The sequence below is a fragment of the Spermophilus citellus genome (genome assembly GCF_964194105.1).
Source record: "Spermophilus citellus genome assembly, chromosome: 17".
Classification (NCBI taxonomy): domain Eukaryota; kingdom Metazoa; phylum Chordata; class Mammalia; order Rodentia; family Sciuridae; genus Spermophilus; species Spermophilus citellus.
Genome location: NC_138199.1, coordinates 6,635,734 through 6,648,519, shown reverse-complemented (window position 1 = coordinate 6,648,519; position 12,786 = coordinate 6,635,734). Strand labels below are relative to the sequence as shown.

At 40.9% G+C, this 12,786-nt stretch overlaps 1 protein-coding gene across 1 annotated transcript in view; it reads right to left on the bottom strand.

The window, feature by feature from the left end:
- The window catches only part of FBXW10B (F-box and WD repeat domain containing 10B), a 38,321-nt gene that overhangs the window by 3,671 nt on the left and 21,864 nt on the right, over positions 1–12,786 (bottom strand). The window contains exons 8-11 of the mRNA XM_081270962.1: positions 10,863–11,011; positions 9,307–9,449; positions 3,050–3,208; positions 1,037–1,308 (exon numbers count right to left, since the gene is read on the bottom strand). Of these exons, the coding sequence (XP_081127088.1) occupies positions 1,037–1,308; positions 3,050–3,208; positions 9,307–9,449; positions 10,863–11,011 (723 nt within the window). The remainder of the gene's footprint in view (positions 1–1,036; positions 1,309–3,049; positions 3,209–9,306; positions 9,450–10,862; positions 11,012–12,786) is intronic.

The following is a 12,786-nucleotide window of genomic DNA, read 5'->3' as shown; positions in this document are numbered from 1 at the left end:
TATCACCATTAATTTTATCTCCTATTTCACATTTTGCTTCCAAATTCTCTTGCCCATCATCCAGGCCATTTACTTTCCTGTGAACAGGACCAGCTTTCTTCTTGCTATCTTTTTTGGGATGATTTTGGCTTCCCTTGGCTTTGAGGTACCTCTACTAATGTAGCTAAATTAAGATTGAGGGAGAAACTATAATCACTATATAATTCAGTTAGCTCTGAATAATGGGGGTATGGTAATAATAATACAAGCAATAATAATGGGGGCTTATAATTCAAGTGGTTTTCACTTAAAAAATGTCACTGAATTGCTTATTGTCAGACAACTAACTAAGTAGTCACCTGATGTGTAAGGCTTAGGTCACATCCTGACTTCCCTCCCACATAATTTTCCTGATTATGAAACTATAAGCATCATCTAAAACTCTTACTTCTTCAAGAAATAGACTATTTGTAGTATGACATTTTTGGAAGTGTTTGTTAGTGTTCTCTATAGATCTGGGGATCCAACATCATGCCACATAGGGCAGATTAAAGGATGGAGTCTTGCTACTCTAACCCATGTGTAATTGTATTATTTAGATGATATAAATCGTGTGAGCCATGCCTCTCCCACATCAGCTTTATAACTAATACTTTCCACCTGCATACATTACCACTTGGAAGTCTAAAGATAAGACATTCTACATGGAACATTTTTCTGCTTATAGTAACTTCTTGTCTCTATCTTGAGGAAATCATTATGTAATATATGTTTGGATTTGGGGGCTGAAAAATGTTGTTTGCTTGGTTTTTTGTTTTAATGGCAAATAATAAGGCTATTTTTATCTACTGTCCAAAGCTCTAATAAATTCAAAAATCTGTGTCATAAAAGTCAAGAAATTCCCTTTGACGGGCTAACATTTTTTTGTTGGATCAAAGAGAATGGCTCCTACCTTCCTGCAGGGTTTGGATTTACATCAAGAAAGTCTTAGCCAAAATATCCCACAAAGAAACCAGTCCTGTCATGCAACTTCCTTGCCTGTGATTAGCTCCTTTACCTGAAGTTAACTTCATTGAACTCAGAAAGATGCGGGATTTGTGGACTTTATTGGGTAGGAACTCCTGGGTCAGTATTTGTTTACTGGATATCGAGTCTCTCAGGCTGTGGACCTGAGTGCTAGACTTGGAGAGAACATCCATGAGGCTATTTTCTTCCTTTTCATCTTCTTTATCCTTGTTCTTCCTTTGTTTGCTTCTTTCCAGGGAGTACTGCCACTTTATATTCTCAAACTGGAACATGAGAATATTTCTCTCGGTGTTGACCACCATCCTGGAACCAAAACAAAATTGCCCACAAAAGGAGCATGCAGACCACCAAAATATAGGTTGCAGTTACTGTCCCATCCCATCCCTAAGCCAAAGGAGTATAGCATCCCTCAGCCAAAGGCAATGGCCACACAAGCTCACTAGTGGAGGTCATCGGAGTGTTGGGAGCAGTGAAAGGTGTCAGACCATGCAGCAAGAGGGGTTAGCTTTGTAGCATTAATGGGGCACACATGTTCTAATTGCTTCATTTCTCAGATTAGAATGTCTTTTCAATGATTCTGTTCTTGGAGTGAGTGCCCAGGACCTAGGGTGCCTAAGGCAGAAGCTTAGATACTCTAAACACAGATGTCTTTAAATTCACTCCTTTATTTTGCAAGACCCAAAGCTTTCAGACACACTGTTTCTATTGCAATGGAAGTGAAAACTCTGTACATCTCGGGATGTCTCCTCTGCTCTGCTGAAGTTCCACACACAGAGGCCACACTCCCTCACTGTATCCCTCCAGGGTCTCTGGACACACTCCACATATAGACAGAACATCTGTAGTTCATAAAGCAGGATGATACCTCCATTCTCTAATCCCCACTTACATGCCCCAGTAGACAAGGAGGCTCTGAAGTTGCCCTTTCTGCCCCTAGCACTGCCTCCTTATCACCCGCTGGTTTCTGTCATCTTGTCATTTACACAAAGCAAACTTCTGTAACCATAGGTAAGAAATAGAAATATTATGTACAGATTCCTTTTCACTCCAAAGGCTACAACTTTAAGACCTAAACTGTTAGTGTAAACTCTCTAGAAAAGTGACCTGTTTGTACTAGAAACACTGAAACGGAATCAAATTCCACTAAGAAATATCTTGCAGGCTTGTTTTTATTCAAACCAAAAGAAAATCATCTTCTTTGGATGCTGTGAATGAGAAAAGTTTAGGACTAGGACTGATTTTTTTTTTTTTTTTTGGAGTGAATGCTGGAGATAGAACCCAGGGCCTCACAGGTGCTAAGCACATGCTTTACCACTGAGCTACATTCCTATACTTTACAGAAGTATTATTTCATAACTGAAAAATGTTAATTTATTGAGCCTTATTACCAGCCCTGACTTTTCCTTAAGAGAGTTAATAGTTTTAATGAACTTTCATTAAAAGGACAGCAGTATAATTCAAAGAGATTAAATGATGTCTCAATTGAGCTCAGGGTGGAATTGGCAATTAATTGTGCTTATTTTCACATACTACCTCTCTGAAATTATACAATAAGTATAGTACTGCATACAATGAGTTCACCATGGTACTGGTTTCTGTCAACTCACTAGCTAAGCTCTTCCTATTTGGCTCTCCAGCTACTGTAACTCCCACCCCGACCCTCCTACAAGTCTTTCCATCAGAACTGAGTATCAGTGACAGCTGTTGGAGCTCTGGGCGGGCAAATACATAATCAAAGGGAAACCAGAACCATGCTCCTGATAGAAGAGCTATATTGTACCTATTACATGATTTTTTTTTTTCCAAACACCAAGAATGAATGAAGAATCAAAATGAACTCTTATTGTTTCCTGAGTGCTAGGTTTTTTGCAAAGCCCAATTAGTTCCCCACAAGACTTATTACTCCATGGCAGCCAAAACTGGAGAAAGGCACTGCCCCCTCTCTCCTTCTGGTAGGAAATCCAGAGCTAGTGTCCCAGAGGAGAACAAAAAGCATCAACCAACACAATTACCCCCAGTTCCAACCTCCACACCTACCACCCACCTGTTGCCCTGAAAAAAGAAGGACAGCACAGGATCACCTCTGGCATTGGTTTTTATCACCTTCAGACAGTTTCCATTGAGAAAATTGTAAATGCGGATCTTGCCGTCTGCGCAAGCGCTGATGACCCGGAGGTAGTGAAGGGACACATGGAGCACCTCCCTGGAAGGGAAGAGAACCACAGGCAGCACCCACTTTCTGGTAAACTTCTTGAGTTTAGTTGTAGTTTGGCATGTTTTGTATGTGGTTGGGAGGTGGTGGCCACTAACTATCCTCAAGGTGATGTTTGCCATCCCTTTAATAATTCTGGATGTAAACCATGAACCCTCTGACAATCCTCTTCCTATCCTAAAGTTACCTCACAGTTACTTTTTCTGCTGTTTGTTCACAGGGCCACAAGTGGCAAAACAAAAGGATTAATGTCAGGGTTCTTGGGGGGTGGGGGTTGAGGGATAGGAGTATAACAGATGATCGTATTTTTTTTCTTGTAATTTGATTCCTACCTAGCTATTTACTTATATAAAAGTCATGCTGAGAATTAATTATTTAATATTTTGATTCCTCTCCCCCCCTTTTTTCGAAGTACTGAAGATTGAACCCAGAGGTGCTCTATGATTGAGCCACACGCCCAGCCCTTTTTATTTTGAGACAGGGTCTCACTGAGTTGCTGAGGGTCTCTCTAAGTTGCTAAGGCTGGCCTTGAACTTGTGATACTCCTGCCTCAGCCTTCCTAGTCTCTGGAATTATAGGTGTGCACGTATTATTGTATAAAAAAAGAAAAAATTCAGGAAGAAAAGGATTGTCATCATATAAAACTGCTGAGAGCCACAGCTGAGTCGGAATGGCCCCTGGCATTTTGCCAAAAGTATTGGTTGACAGGCGAGGCATTACTATACCACTTGGCTGCTACTTTGGAGTTCTCGTGGGGATTCCCGGAGAGTTTCCATTGGTTGGGGAAATCCAGGAGGAGGGATTTCCGGCGGATATTTCTGGCTGCTGGTGGCTGGACTAGCCGCCTGGCTTTCGGGAGGAGTTCCCGGGAGCGTGTGTGGATCATGCTGGTGGAGTTCAGAAATAAAGTTTGTTCCTGCTTCAGTGGCTCGTGATTTGTGCCCAGCCAGACTGCGGCATAAAACAAAAACCTAAATAAAACAATCTGGTTTTGGTCTTATATCTAGATAGATGCCTCTCATCCTTACAAAAATTGGGTACAAGTTAGACCCCTGATATATTGTGTATCCAGTTCTGACAAGTGTAATTAATCCCATTCCTGTTAATGGCATTGAAAAGTTGGATTTGATGTCCCCGATTTGTTATATTGTTTTTGCAAGGCAAGTCCATTACTCCCTGCCATCTCTTACCCATCCAAGTCTTCTATGGTTTGCAAATTGTTTGAGTGTGTTTCCCAGTGGCTCATGCCCTGGAAGCTTGATCCCAGGGTAGCAACATTGAGAGGTGATAGACTCTTTTAAGAGGTAGGACCTAGCAGAAGGTGGAGAGGTCATTTTGAGTGTGCCTTTGGAAGGGATTAATGTAGGTCTCACAGGACCCTGGTTAGTTCCTGCAACAGAGGTTTTTATAAGCAAGTCTATTCCATGCACTGGGCCACTTCTGCATGTGACTGATTCCCATTCTATTTCTCTGCCATGTTGTGATGAAGCCAAGCAGTCCCTTGCCAGAGGCTGAATATATGGGGCTACCTGATCATGGACTTTCAGTCTCCAAATCTGTGAGCTAAATAAAACTCTTTTTTCTTTTTACAGAATACCAGGTTCCAGAGATTTCCTTATAGTTTCAGAAAGTAAACTAGGAAACAGTCCATCCATGTCCTAAAGCTCGTGTGCTGCCTTCTCCAATAAAAGAAAACCACCTCTTACCTCCATCTCCTCCCCACCATGGATGCACACAAACTTCAGGTATATTGCCAGATCCTCTTGGGCATGACTCATGTAGTATTGTTCCATCATTGCATTCCCAGCCCCTAGCACACAATACATACATCTATAGTAGATGCTTAATATGTATTTGGTGAAAAGATGACTGTCTGCTTGTGTTTTCAGTGCATGGTCTTTACTACAGAGCGTTAAAAGAACCATATCTACCCCATACCATTAGCCTTAGTCTTGGTAAGCTCCTAGGGCCAAATGACAAGTTTCCAAGTCCCCAACCACTATCAAAACAGAAACAGCAAGACCTCAAAAAGCAGGAGCATCCTCAAAATATTCAGAAGACAGCAAGGAGGCTAATGTGGCTTGACCCCCTCATTGTATGGCAGATAGGTAAGTGGTTAGATACATAGATAGATAGAATGAACTAAACTATAAGTATTTAAAAGTCCAACAAAAATCTCATTGTTTTGAAGATGGAAATAAAATAACTTTCTTAATACATTGAGAACATTTTAGTCTGCCTATGAGGCAGTCTGGCACCAGGAGAGACGCCCTGTGATAGAAGGGTTTGCTGCTTTTTGTATCTCTTTTGATTTTGCTGAGTTGGGCCTGCACTTCTCTTAGGCTCCTGTAACATTTGGCAGTCCAGCCTGTACAATTGTAGCCTAGTGATTAAAAAACACAGGGAGCAGGGGTGAGGAGAAGGAAGGGGAAGGAAAGGTCCTGGGGTCTGACTTAGAACAAGATATATTCCATAGTTGTATAATTACGTCAAAATGGGTTCTACTGTCATGTATAACTGGAAAGAACAACAACAACAAAAAGAAGAAGAAGAAGAAGAAAAAGAACAGGCTTCAGGCCAGATGCAGTGGCATATGCTTGTAATTCCAGTGACTCCAGAGGCTGAGAGCTGAGGCAGGAGGATCGTGAGTTCAAAGCCAGCCTCAGCAATTTGGCAAGGCCATAAGCAACTCAGCAAGAGCCTATAGAGAGAGAGATAGACAGACAGACAGATAGATAGGGCTGGGGATGTGGCTCAGTGGTTAAGCACCCTCAAGTTTAACCCCCAGTAGTAGTAGTAGTAGTAGTAGTAGTAGTAGTAATACTAATAACAAATAGGCTTTGGGAATCAGAAAACCTGGGATCAAAAATCAGACTATGCCATTTACTTGGTGTATAATCTAGAGAAAGCAACCTAACCACCCTGTTGTCAGTTTTCTCTTTTAAGAAAAGGAACTAACAATTTCCACCTCAAAAGATTGCTGTCAGTATTAAATTAATTAAAGTATTTTTTTTTAAAACTTAGCCCAGTCATAACACCAGTTATTTTGGTCTTAGAATAGCCCAATCTCCTTTCAGGTTTCATTTCTGCCCTAGAAACAAATTACTTGTCTGTCTTTGCTCTCTGTTTATCAAAGACATGGCCAAGGGCAAGGTCAGTGAAAATGGTGGAGCAAGAAACCATGGAATCTCACCCTTCCATAACAGCAATGAAACCTGTCAAAATCAACTTTTTCATAATTCTGGAAAATGACCAAATGTTTACAGGACCCCAAAGAGCAAGAAAATTGGTCTTGGTGTCAGTGAGAACAGTATGCTCATTAAATGTCAGTCCTCACTTCACAGTCCAATGGTAGCTATGAAAATAATAGCCTGCATTTCTGAGACTGGAGATGGGGTGGGGAGCGTAGAACATTCCTTCACAGTGAATTATTTGACCTGTCCGATGATTTCTCGGAAGACTGGCTCAAAAGGCTTGTCCTTATTTTGCCTGATTAAAAATTCACCCACTTTTAAAGCTGCTACCTGGAAAACATTTATTGAAAATATTTACAGGAAATTGTTTTAGTCCCTGCTACTTGAGGCAATAAATATTTACTGAAGCAAACAACACACTAACCAAACTAGCTTTGGAGAAAATGCTCAAATGAAGTGTTCAAAACGTTTTGAATATTTTAGACGTATTCCCAAGAACCTAGATGATCACACACATGTCCAAAGCAATATACCTGCTTAGGAAACACCTAGGAAAGTCATAAGCTTTCACCTCTCATGAGCTTTCTGTTCTATGCAGGCAGGATCTGAAGGCTAATATAGGTCTAAGAAGAAATCAGAAAGGAAACCTTTTACCTTAATAAACTAGAAAAAGATAAGTCTACACCCAAAAAAGCAGGAGGCAAGAAAGAATAAAGATACTGTCAGAAACTAATGAAATGGAGAATTGAAGAAAAACACAAAATTAATGAGACCAAAAATTGGTTCTTTGAAAAAATTTTAAAAGCCTTTAGCCAGACAGTTGTCACATCTTTACTTAAACTAACCAAGAAAATGAGAACAATGGCTCAAGATAGTGATATGAGGAAGTAAATATCACCGGGACCATTTCTACTAACTGAAGGAAATGTTCTATAGTTAAATAGTGATAGTACTTATACAACATTAAGAGTATATTAAAACTATTTTGTTGGGGCTGGGATTGTGGCCCAGCAGTAGAGCGCTCACCTAGCATATGCGAGGCCCTGGGTTCAATCCTAAGCACCACATAAAAAATAGATAAATAAATAAAATAAAGATATTTTTTTTAAAAAAACTGTTTTGTTGTACACAAAATTATGGAATTTTATGTTTTGTAAATCATATCCTAATTAAAAATTACCCCAAAATTCTAATTACAATATGAGCTATGGAAAAGACATTGAAGAATTAAGTTTTGTTTTATTTTTTTACAGAAAGACCCCATAGAGTACAGAAGTTCTCCCAAAGTTCATCATTTCCATCAGCCCTATTTTACATCCTCAAATCCACTCTTGTATCCATTCTCTCATACTCTATATGCAAAATTGTGATTTTAGTTGAAAAAAAATGTTGAATCAAAAAAGGAGACCCTTGTTTCCAGCTCTTCTACCAAAGGACAGATAGTAACTATGTCTGTTTTCTCACCTACATCATATTCAAAAGATGGGTATCAGCCCAATCGTTAGAACTCCCCAGAAAAGCAAGCTGTCAAATCAGTGTGTTATCTACCAATCATTTAGGTATATTTATTAAGCACTTATATCTACTCAGTACTAAAATAGAGAGATGGGGAAAGGAGAACTACAAACAAAGCATTGGCCTTGTCCTTCGGGTGTCAGTGATTCTTCTGTGACCATGCCAGGTGCCAGGAACCAGTATGAGTGGTATATTAGTGTTGACTTTCACTGGGAGTGTCAGTCATATGACATAGTCTCATAGCAGAGATAGAATGAGAGGTTCATGGATTGTAAGACTGCAACCGAATTACCATGTTTACTGGGAACAAATTATTTTCCAATAACTAATTAAATCCTACTGAATCCTGCTTAGAAGGTTTTTAGGACAAATAGTTAAAATTTTCAGGTGACATCATGAAATTTGTCCCCCTCCTTGAGATCAAACTTGATAATCCCTATGATGTATTAAATGGCTTCCTGATAGTTTCAAAGGGGTTGGACAAATCACCAAACACACATACTTCCTGATACCCACCCATTAATATTGCAATGCTATCACAGTTGGAGAACATACACACAGACTAGTGTGCCTGATTTAGAAGTTTCCCTATGTGGGTATAAAGAAATCTTGAGCCATAACTTAGTAAATAAGCATCTATCTTCTGATAGACTCCCTGCAAAATCCACTCTTTTCATCAAATAAGATAGCATTTTGTTTCCTAGAACTACTTACATGAAGTTCTAGTCTAAGACAGAAGCACCAGTCTCAGAATGGCAGCCTACAAAACTTATATGACTAATGCAGAATCATTTATTGACCACATTTTGCCTTTCAAATAATCCCAGTTGTGACCCTAGAGTATTGCTTAATTGGCTTCAAATTCATTTGCTGTCCTAGAATAATATCTAGCCCACAGACTTATGAATATAAGCTTTTTAAAAAGTTCTTCATTATGTTTAAACCTTTGGCACATGGATTATTTTAATCTTTTGTGAGTACAGGCTTCCTGGGATGAAGACAAATTTCAAGAATTTTAAGTTTAGAATTAGCATTATTTTGGATGGCCCTGTTGGTATTCCTATGTCTGATAAATAACAGATATGAATTTATCACATGTGTCATGAGTACAAAATTTCAATACCTTCTCAAAATCTACATCTAGTGTTATTATTTCCCAAGAGAAGGAAGTGAGAGTGGAAGGTGGAATGGCCAGAAGAGAGGGTGGTGGGGGAAAAGGGTAACCGGTGAAAGAGTAAGGGAAGGGGCAATGTATGAGAAGCAGAAAGGACAGGAGTTCATCAGAGAGGAGAAAATGATCTGCCAAAGACCACAGTCTAGGCTATGAAAGGAAAAGAACAGAATGCCACATTTGCCAGTCCCTACTTCCCGGGCACCTACTTTGGATGCTTGAAGGCCATCAGACATCGCTCATACTTTCCCACCATGCTCCAGCCCATGACCAGGCCATCGGTGCTTCCTGAGAGGAGATGCCAGTGGTCAAAGAACAGGCATTTCACAGGTCCCTCATGCCCAGTGAGAGTCTGCAAGAAAATATGCCATTGTTTTTAATTGCTGAAGAGATCCTCCTTCAATTCCAATGGTGACTCCTCCAAGGGCCAAAGCTGGAGGATTCTTTAGATGAATCCAAAGTCACACTGCACACATCCATGACTGCCACTCACTTGGAATGTCCTTGATCTGCTTTTGCTTAGGATCTGAGAAAGGCCGAGGGGTTCTTGCTTCCCTCTTTGCAGAGTTCTCTCCCCAACTGAGGAAGAATATAATTGAGTAAGGGTCTTATTTCTGGTGTGTCTGTGGCTGAAATATGCCCCCATCTTCCTGGAGCACCATAAAGGGCCAGAAATCCATCAGTTGGGAGAAGGGTAAAGTGTTCCATCACCAGCAACTTGTCAGAACCCAGAAGACATAAGGGGCATCCCTGTTGTGTATCTGAGGTTCAGCCGCAATGACAAGAATGATGGAGAAAAACCCTCAAGCCAAGCTAGCCATTTGTCACTGTGATCCTGTGTTCCTGGCACAAATTATCTCTCACTACCACTCACTGAGGCAAAGGGGTCCAAGTTCAGCAAGAATATGTTTTATGAACCTTTGCTATGGTTTGGGTGTGTCCCATGGAATTCACGTGTTGGAAATTATCCCCAAAGTCATAGGTTAATGGTATTTGGAGGAGAGGTCTGGGAAGTGACTGAATCATAAGGTTCTGCCCTCATGAATGAATTAATCCATTCATAGATTAGGGGATTGATGGGTTATCTCAGTAGTGGCTTTGTTATAAAAGACTGACACACTTGCCCTCTATCTTATCATGTGACACCCTTCACCATGACATGACCCTGCAGGAAGGCTCTCATCAAATGCCAGCATCATGCTTGTGGACTTCTCAGCCTCCAGAACAGTGATCCAGATGAATATTATTCTTGATAAATAAGCCAGTCTTGGGTGTTTTGTTATAGCAACAGAAAATGGACTAAGTCAATCCCTATCAAGGCAGCCAATGTTTTCTTCTCATTAGAGAGTAAAGAGGAAGAAAATTATTTGTCCATCCCCAATGTTTTCTCCTTACTAAAAGAATAAAGAGGTGGGGGCAGGGGGCTTTGTTTGTTTATACCTTTACCACATGCTAGACATTAAGTGCAATATTCCGGAAAAGAATAAGGTACTTTGTCCCTGAGGCCTGTATAGTGTGTTGAGTCAGAATCCAGCCTTCTTCCACCAACCCTGTGAGTAATTATGTAGGTGGTGAAGCTACTGGACCCTGCACCAACTCAAATGCCTCCCCCTTAGGGTCCTTTCCCTTCAGTGCCTCTCAGCATGGTGGTAAGTCCATTGCTCAAGGATGGTCTGGGGGTCTACAAGAGGGAGACACTGTCCATCTTCTCTAATCAGTCAGCAAAAGTGCCTCTAACCCCACCTCAGCCTACTGCCTTGCTCACCTTCACCAGCTGGGCCAAGGCAAGGTGCCACACTTTGACGATCCCTCGCTCACAGCTGCTCACGATGTAGGTGTCATTGATCCTGGTAGCCAAAATGGGGTCTTTGTGTTTATATGTCTTCAGGCACTTCCCTGTGTCTACATCCCATTCTGAAGAGGAGATGGGGAAAGGGAAAACAAAGGAGAGTGGGGTAAGGGAGAGTTATAGTAGAGTTGCTCCCCAAAAAAAGCAAAGATCAGCTGGGCTCATTGAATCAGACCCAGAGGAATTTCACCTGGCCTGGCATCCTGCTGATTTGCCAGAAACTCCACACACCTGCACACACAGCTACCTGAGCTAGCTCTCTTCCCTTGGAAGAGCTAGTAAAGCAGGAGACCTTGGCTCTAACCCTGGAACTTTGACTTGGGGTCCAAGTGCTAGATAGCTCATCTCCAATAAATCTTCAAGCTTGCTATTGAGGAGGTTTCATGAAAATACAGCATATTTTCAGTGTTGTTATTCTTCCCAAATGTAGTCTTCCTGACCCACTCCTGATATTGCCAAAAAATAAGTAACTTGTCTACCCTCACATTTCTGAATAATTCTGTATCTGACTTTTGAATTTTATGAAAGAATTTCCATGACTAGGGGTGTGTTTGATGCTGCTTCTACATAGTCTGGGTTACAGCAAGTGCCCTAGTATAGTAGGTACTGTGAGAGGGGTTGGGTGTGTACGTGTGTCCATCAGCTTTTTGTCACTGATCAAAATATCTGACAAGAACAACTTCACCAGGAAAAGTTTATTTTGAGCTGACGGTTTTAGAGGTTCAGTCTATGGTTGGCCAACTCCATTGCTGTAGGTCCTAGTGATGCAGAATATCATGGTGGAAGAAATTGGAGGAAGAAAACTGCTCAGCTCATGTCAACCAGAATGCAGAGAAAGGGCAAGGAGGGCACACCCCCAGTGACTTACTTCTTTCAACCACACCCTATCTGCCTACAGTTACCACCATGCATTCCATTCCACTTAATGGATTAATCCCCTGATTAGGTCATAGCTCACATAATCTAATCATTTCACCTCTGAACATTGCTTCATTGTCTCTCAAGCTTTTGGAGGATAACTCATAACATAACAAATCATAACAAAAAAAATTGGAGAACAGGGCTAAAAGGAAGAGGGTAAGACAAATTTAGGGATGAAAACTTTAAAACCTGCTTCATCACTCCGCCCCCCACCGATAACAAAACATGTAGCCTAAGACAACAAAATAATAAGCACAATCAAGACTTGATAAGCACTACAATGAGAAAGGAACCATTCAAAATGCCTGGCTTGTATACCTCATCAACCCAAGACAGGTCCTATTATTATTCCCAGCTATTTAGATAAGGAAACTGAGGCATAGAGTTCAATAACCAGCTCAGGTTCACACAGGTGGAAAACAGCCCAGCTGGGATTTGAATCCAAGTATTCGGTGGCCTCTGGTTCTATTAACCATTTATGTGAAGTGAACCCTAACTATTGCTTTTCCTCATTTTTTTATGTCTATCTTGGCCTATTGTAAAATTACCAATGGGGAAAATGAAATAATAAAGATTTATTGGTAACATGCTGTTGGTTTAACAAACTTTAAAAGTTAGGGAGGTACTTTCTAGTTCTCCTAGTTCATTCTGCTTTGGTAGCCCAGGCAGGTGGGAAGAACCCAGGGGAAGCAGGCAGGTTGGTGACCAGGGGCAGGATCAGGGTGAAGAGAAAGATTTTGATATTTTGTTCATTGTGAATTTTGTGCATTAATTTTGCCTTTTAAAATACTACATTGAAATATGTATGTTGATTACTGAGTTGTCTTGGTGTCCCCTCAAATTGGAGCCTAACTTCCTCTCCCCAGTCCTGACCTCACTGGTGGCCCCCAAAACTCTCCCAGATTGCATGGAGGTCATG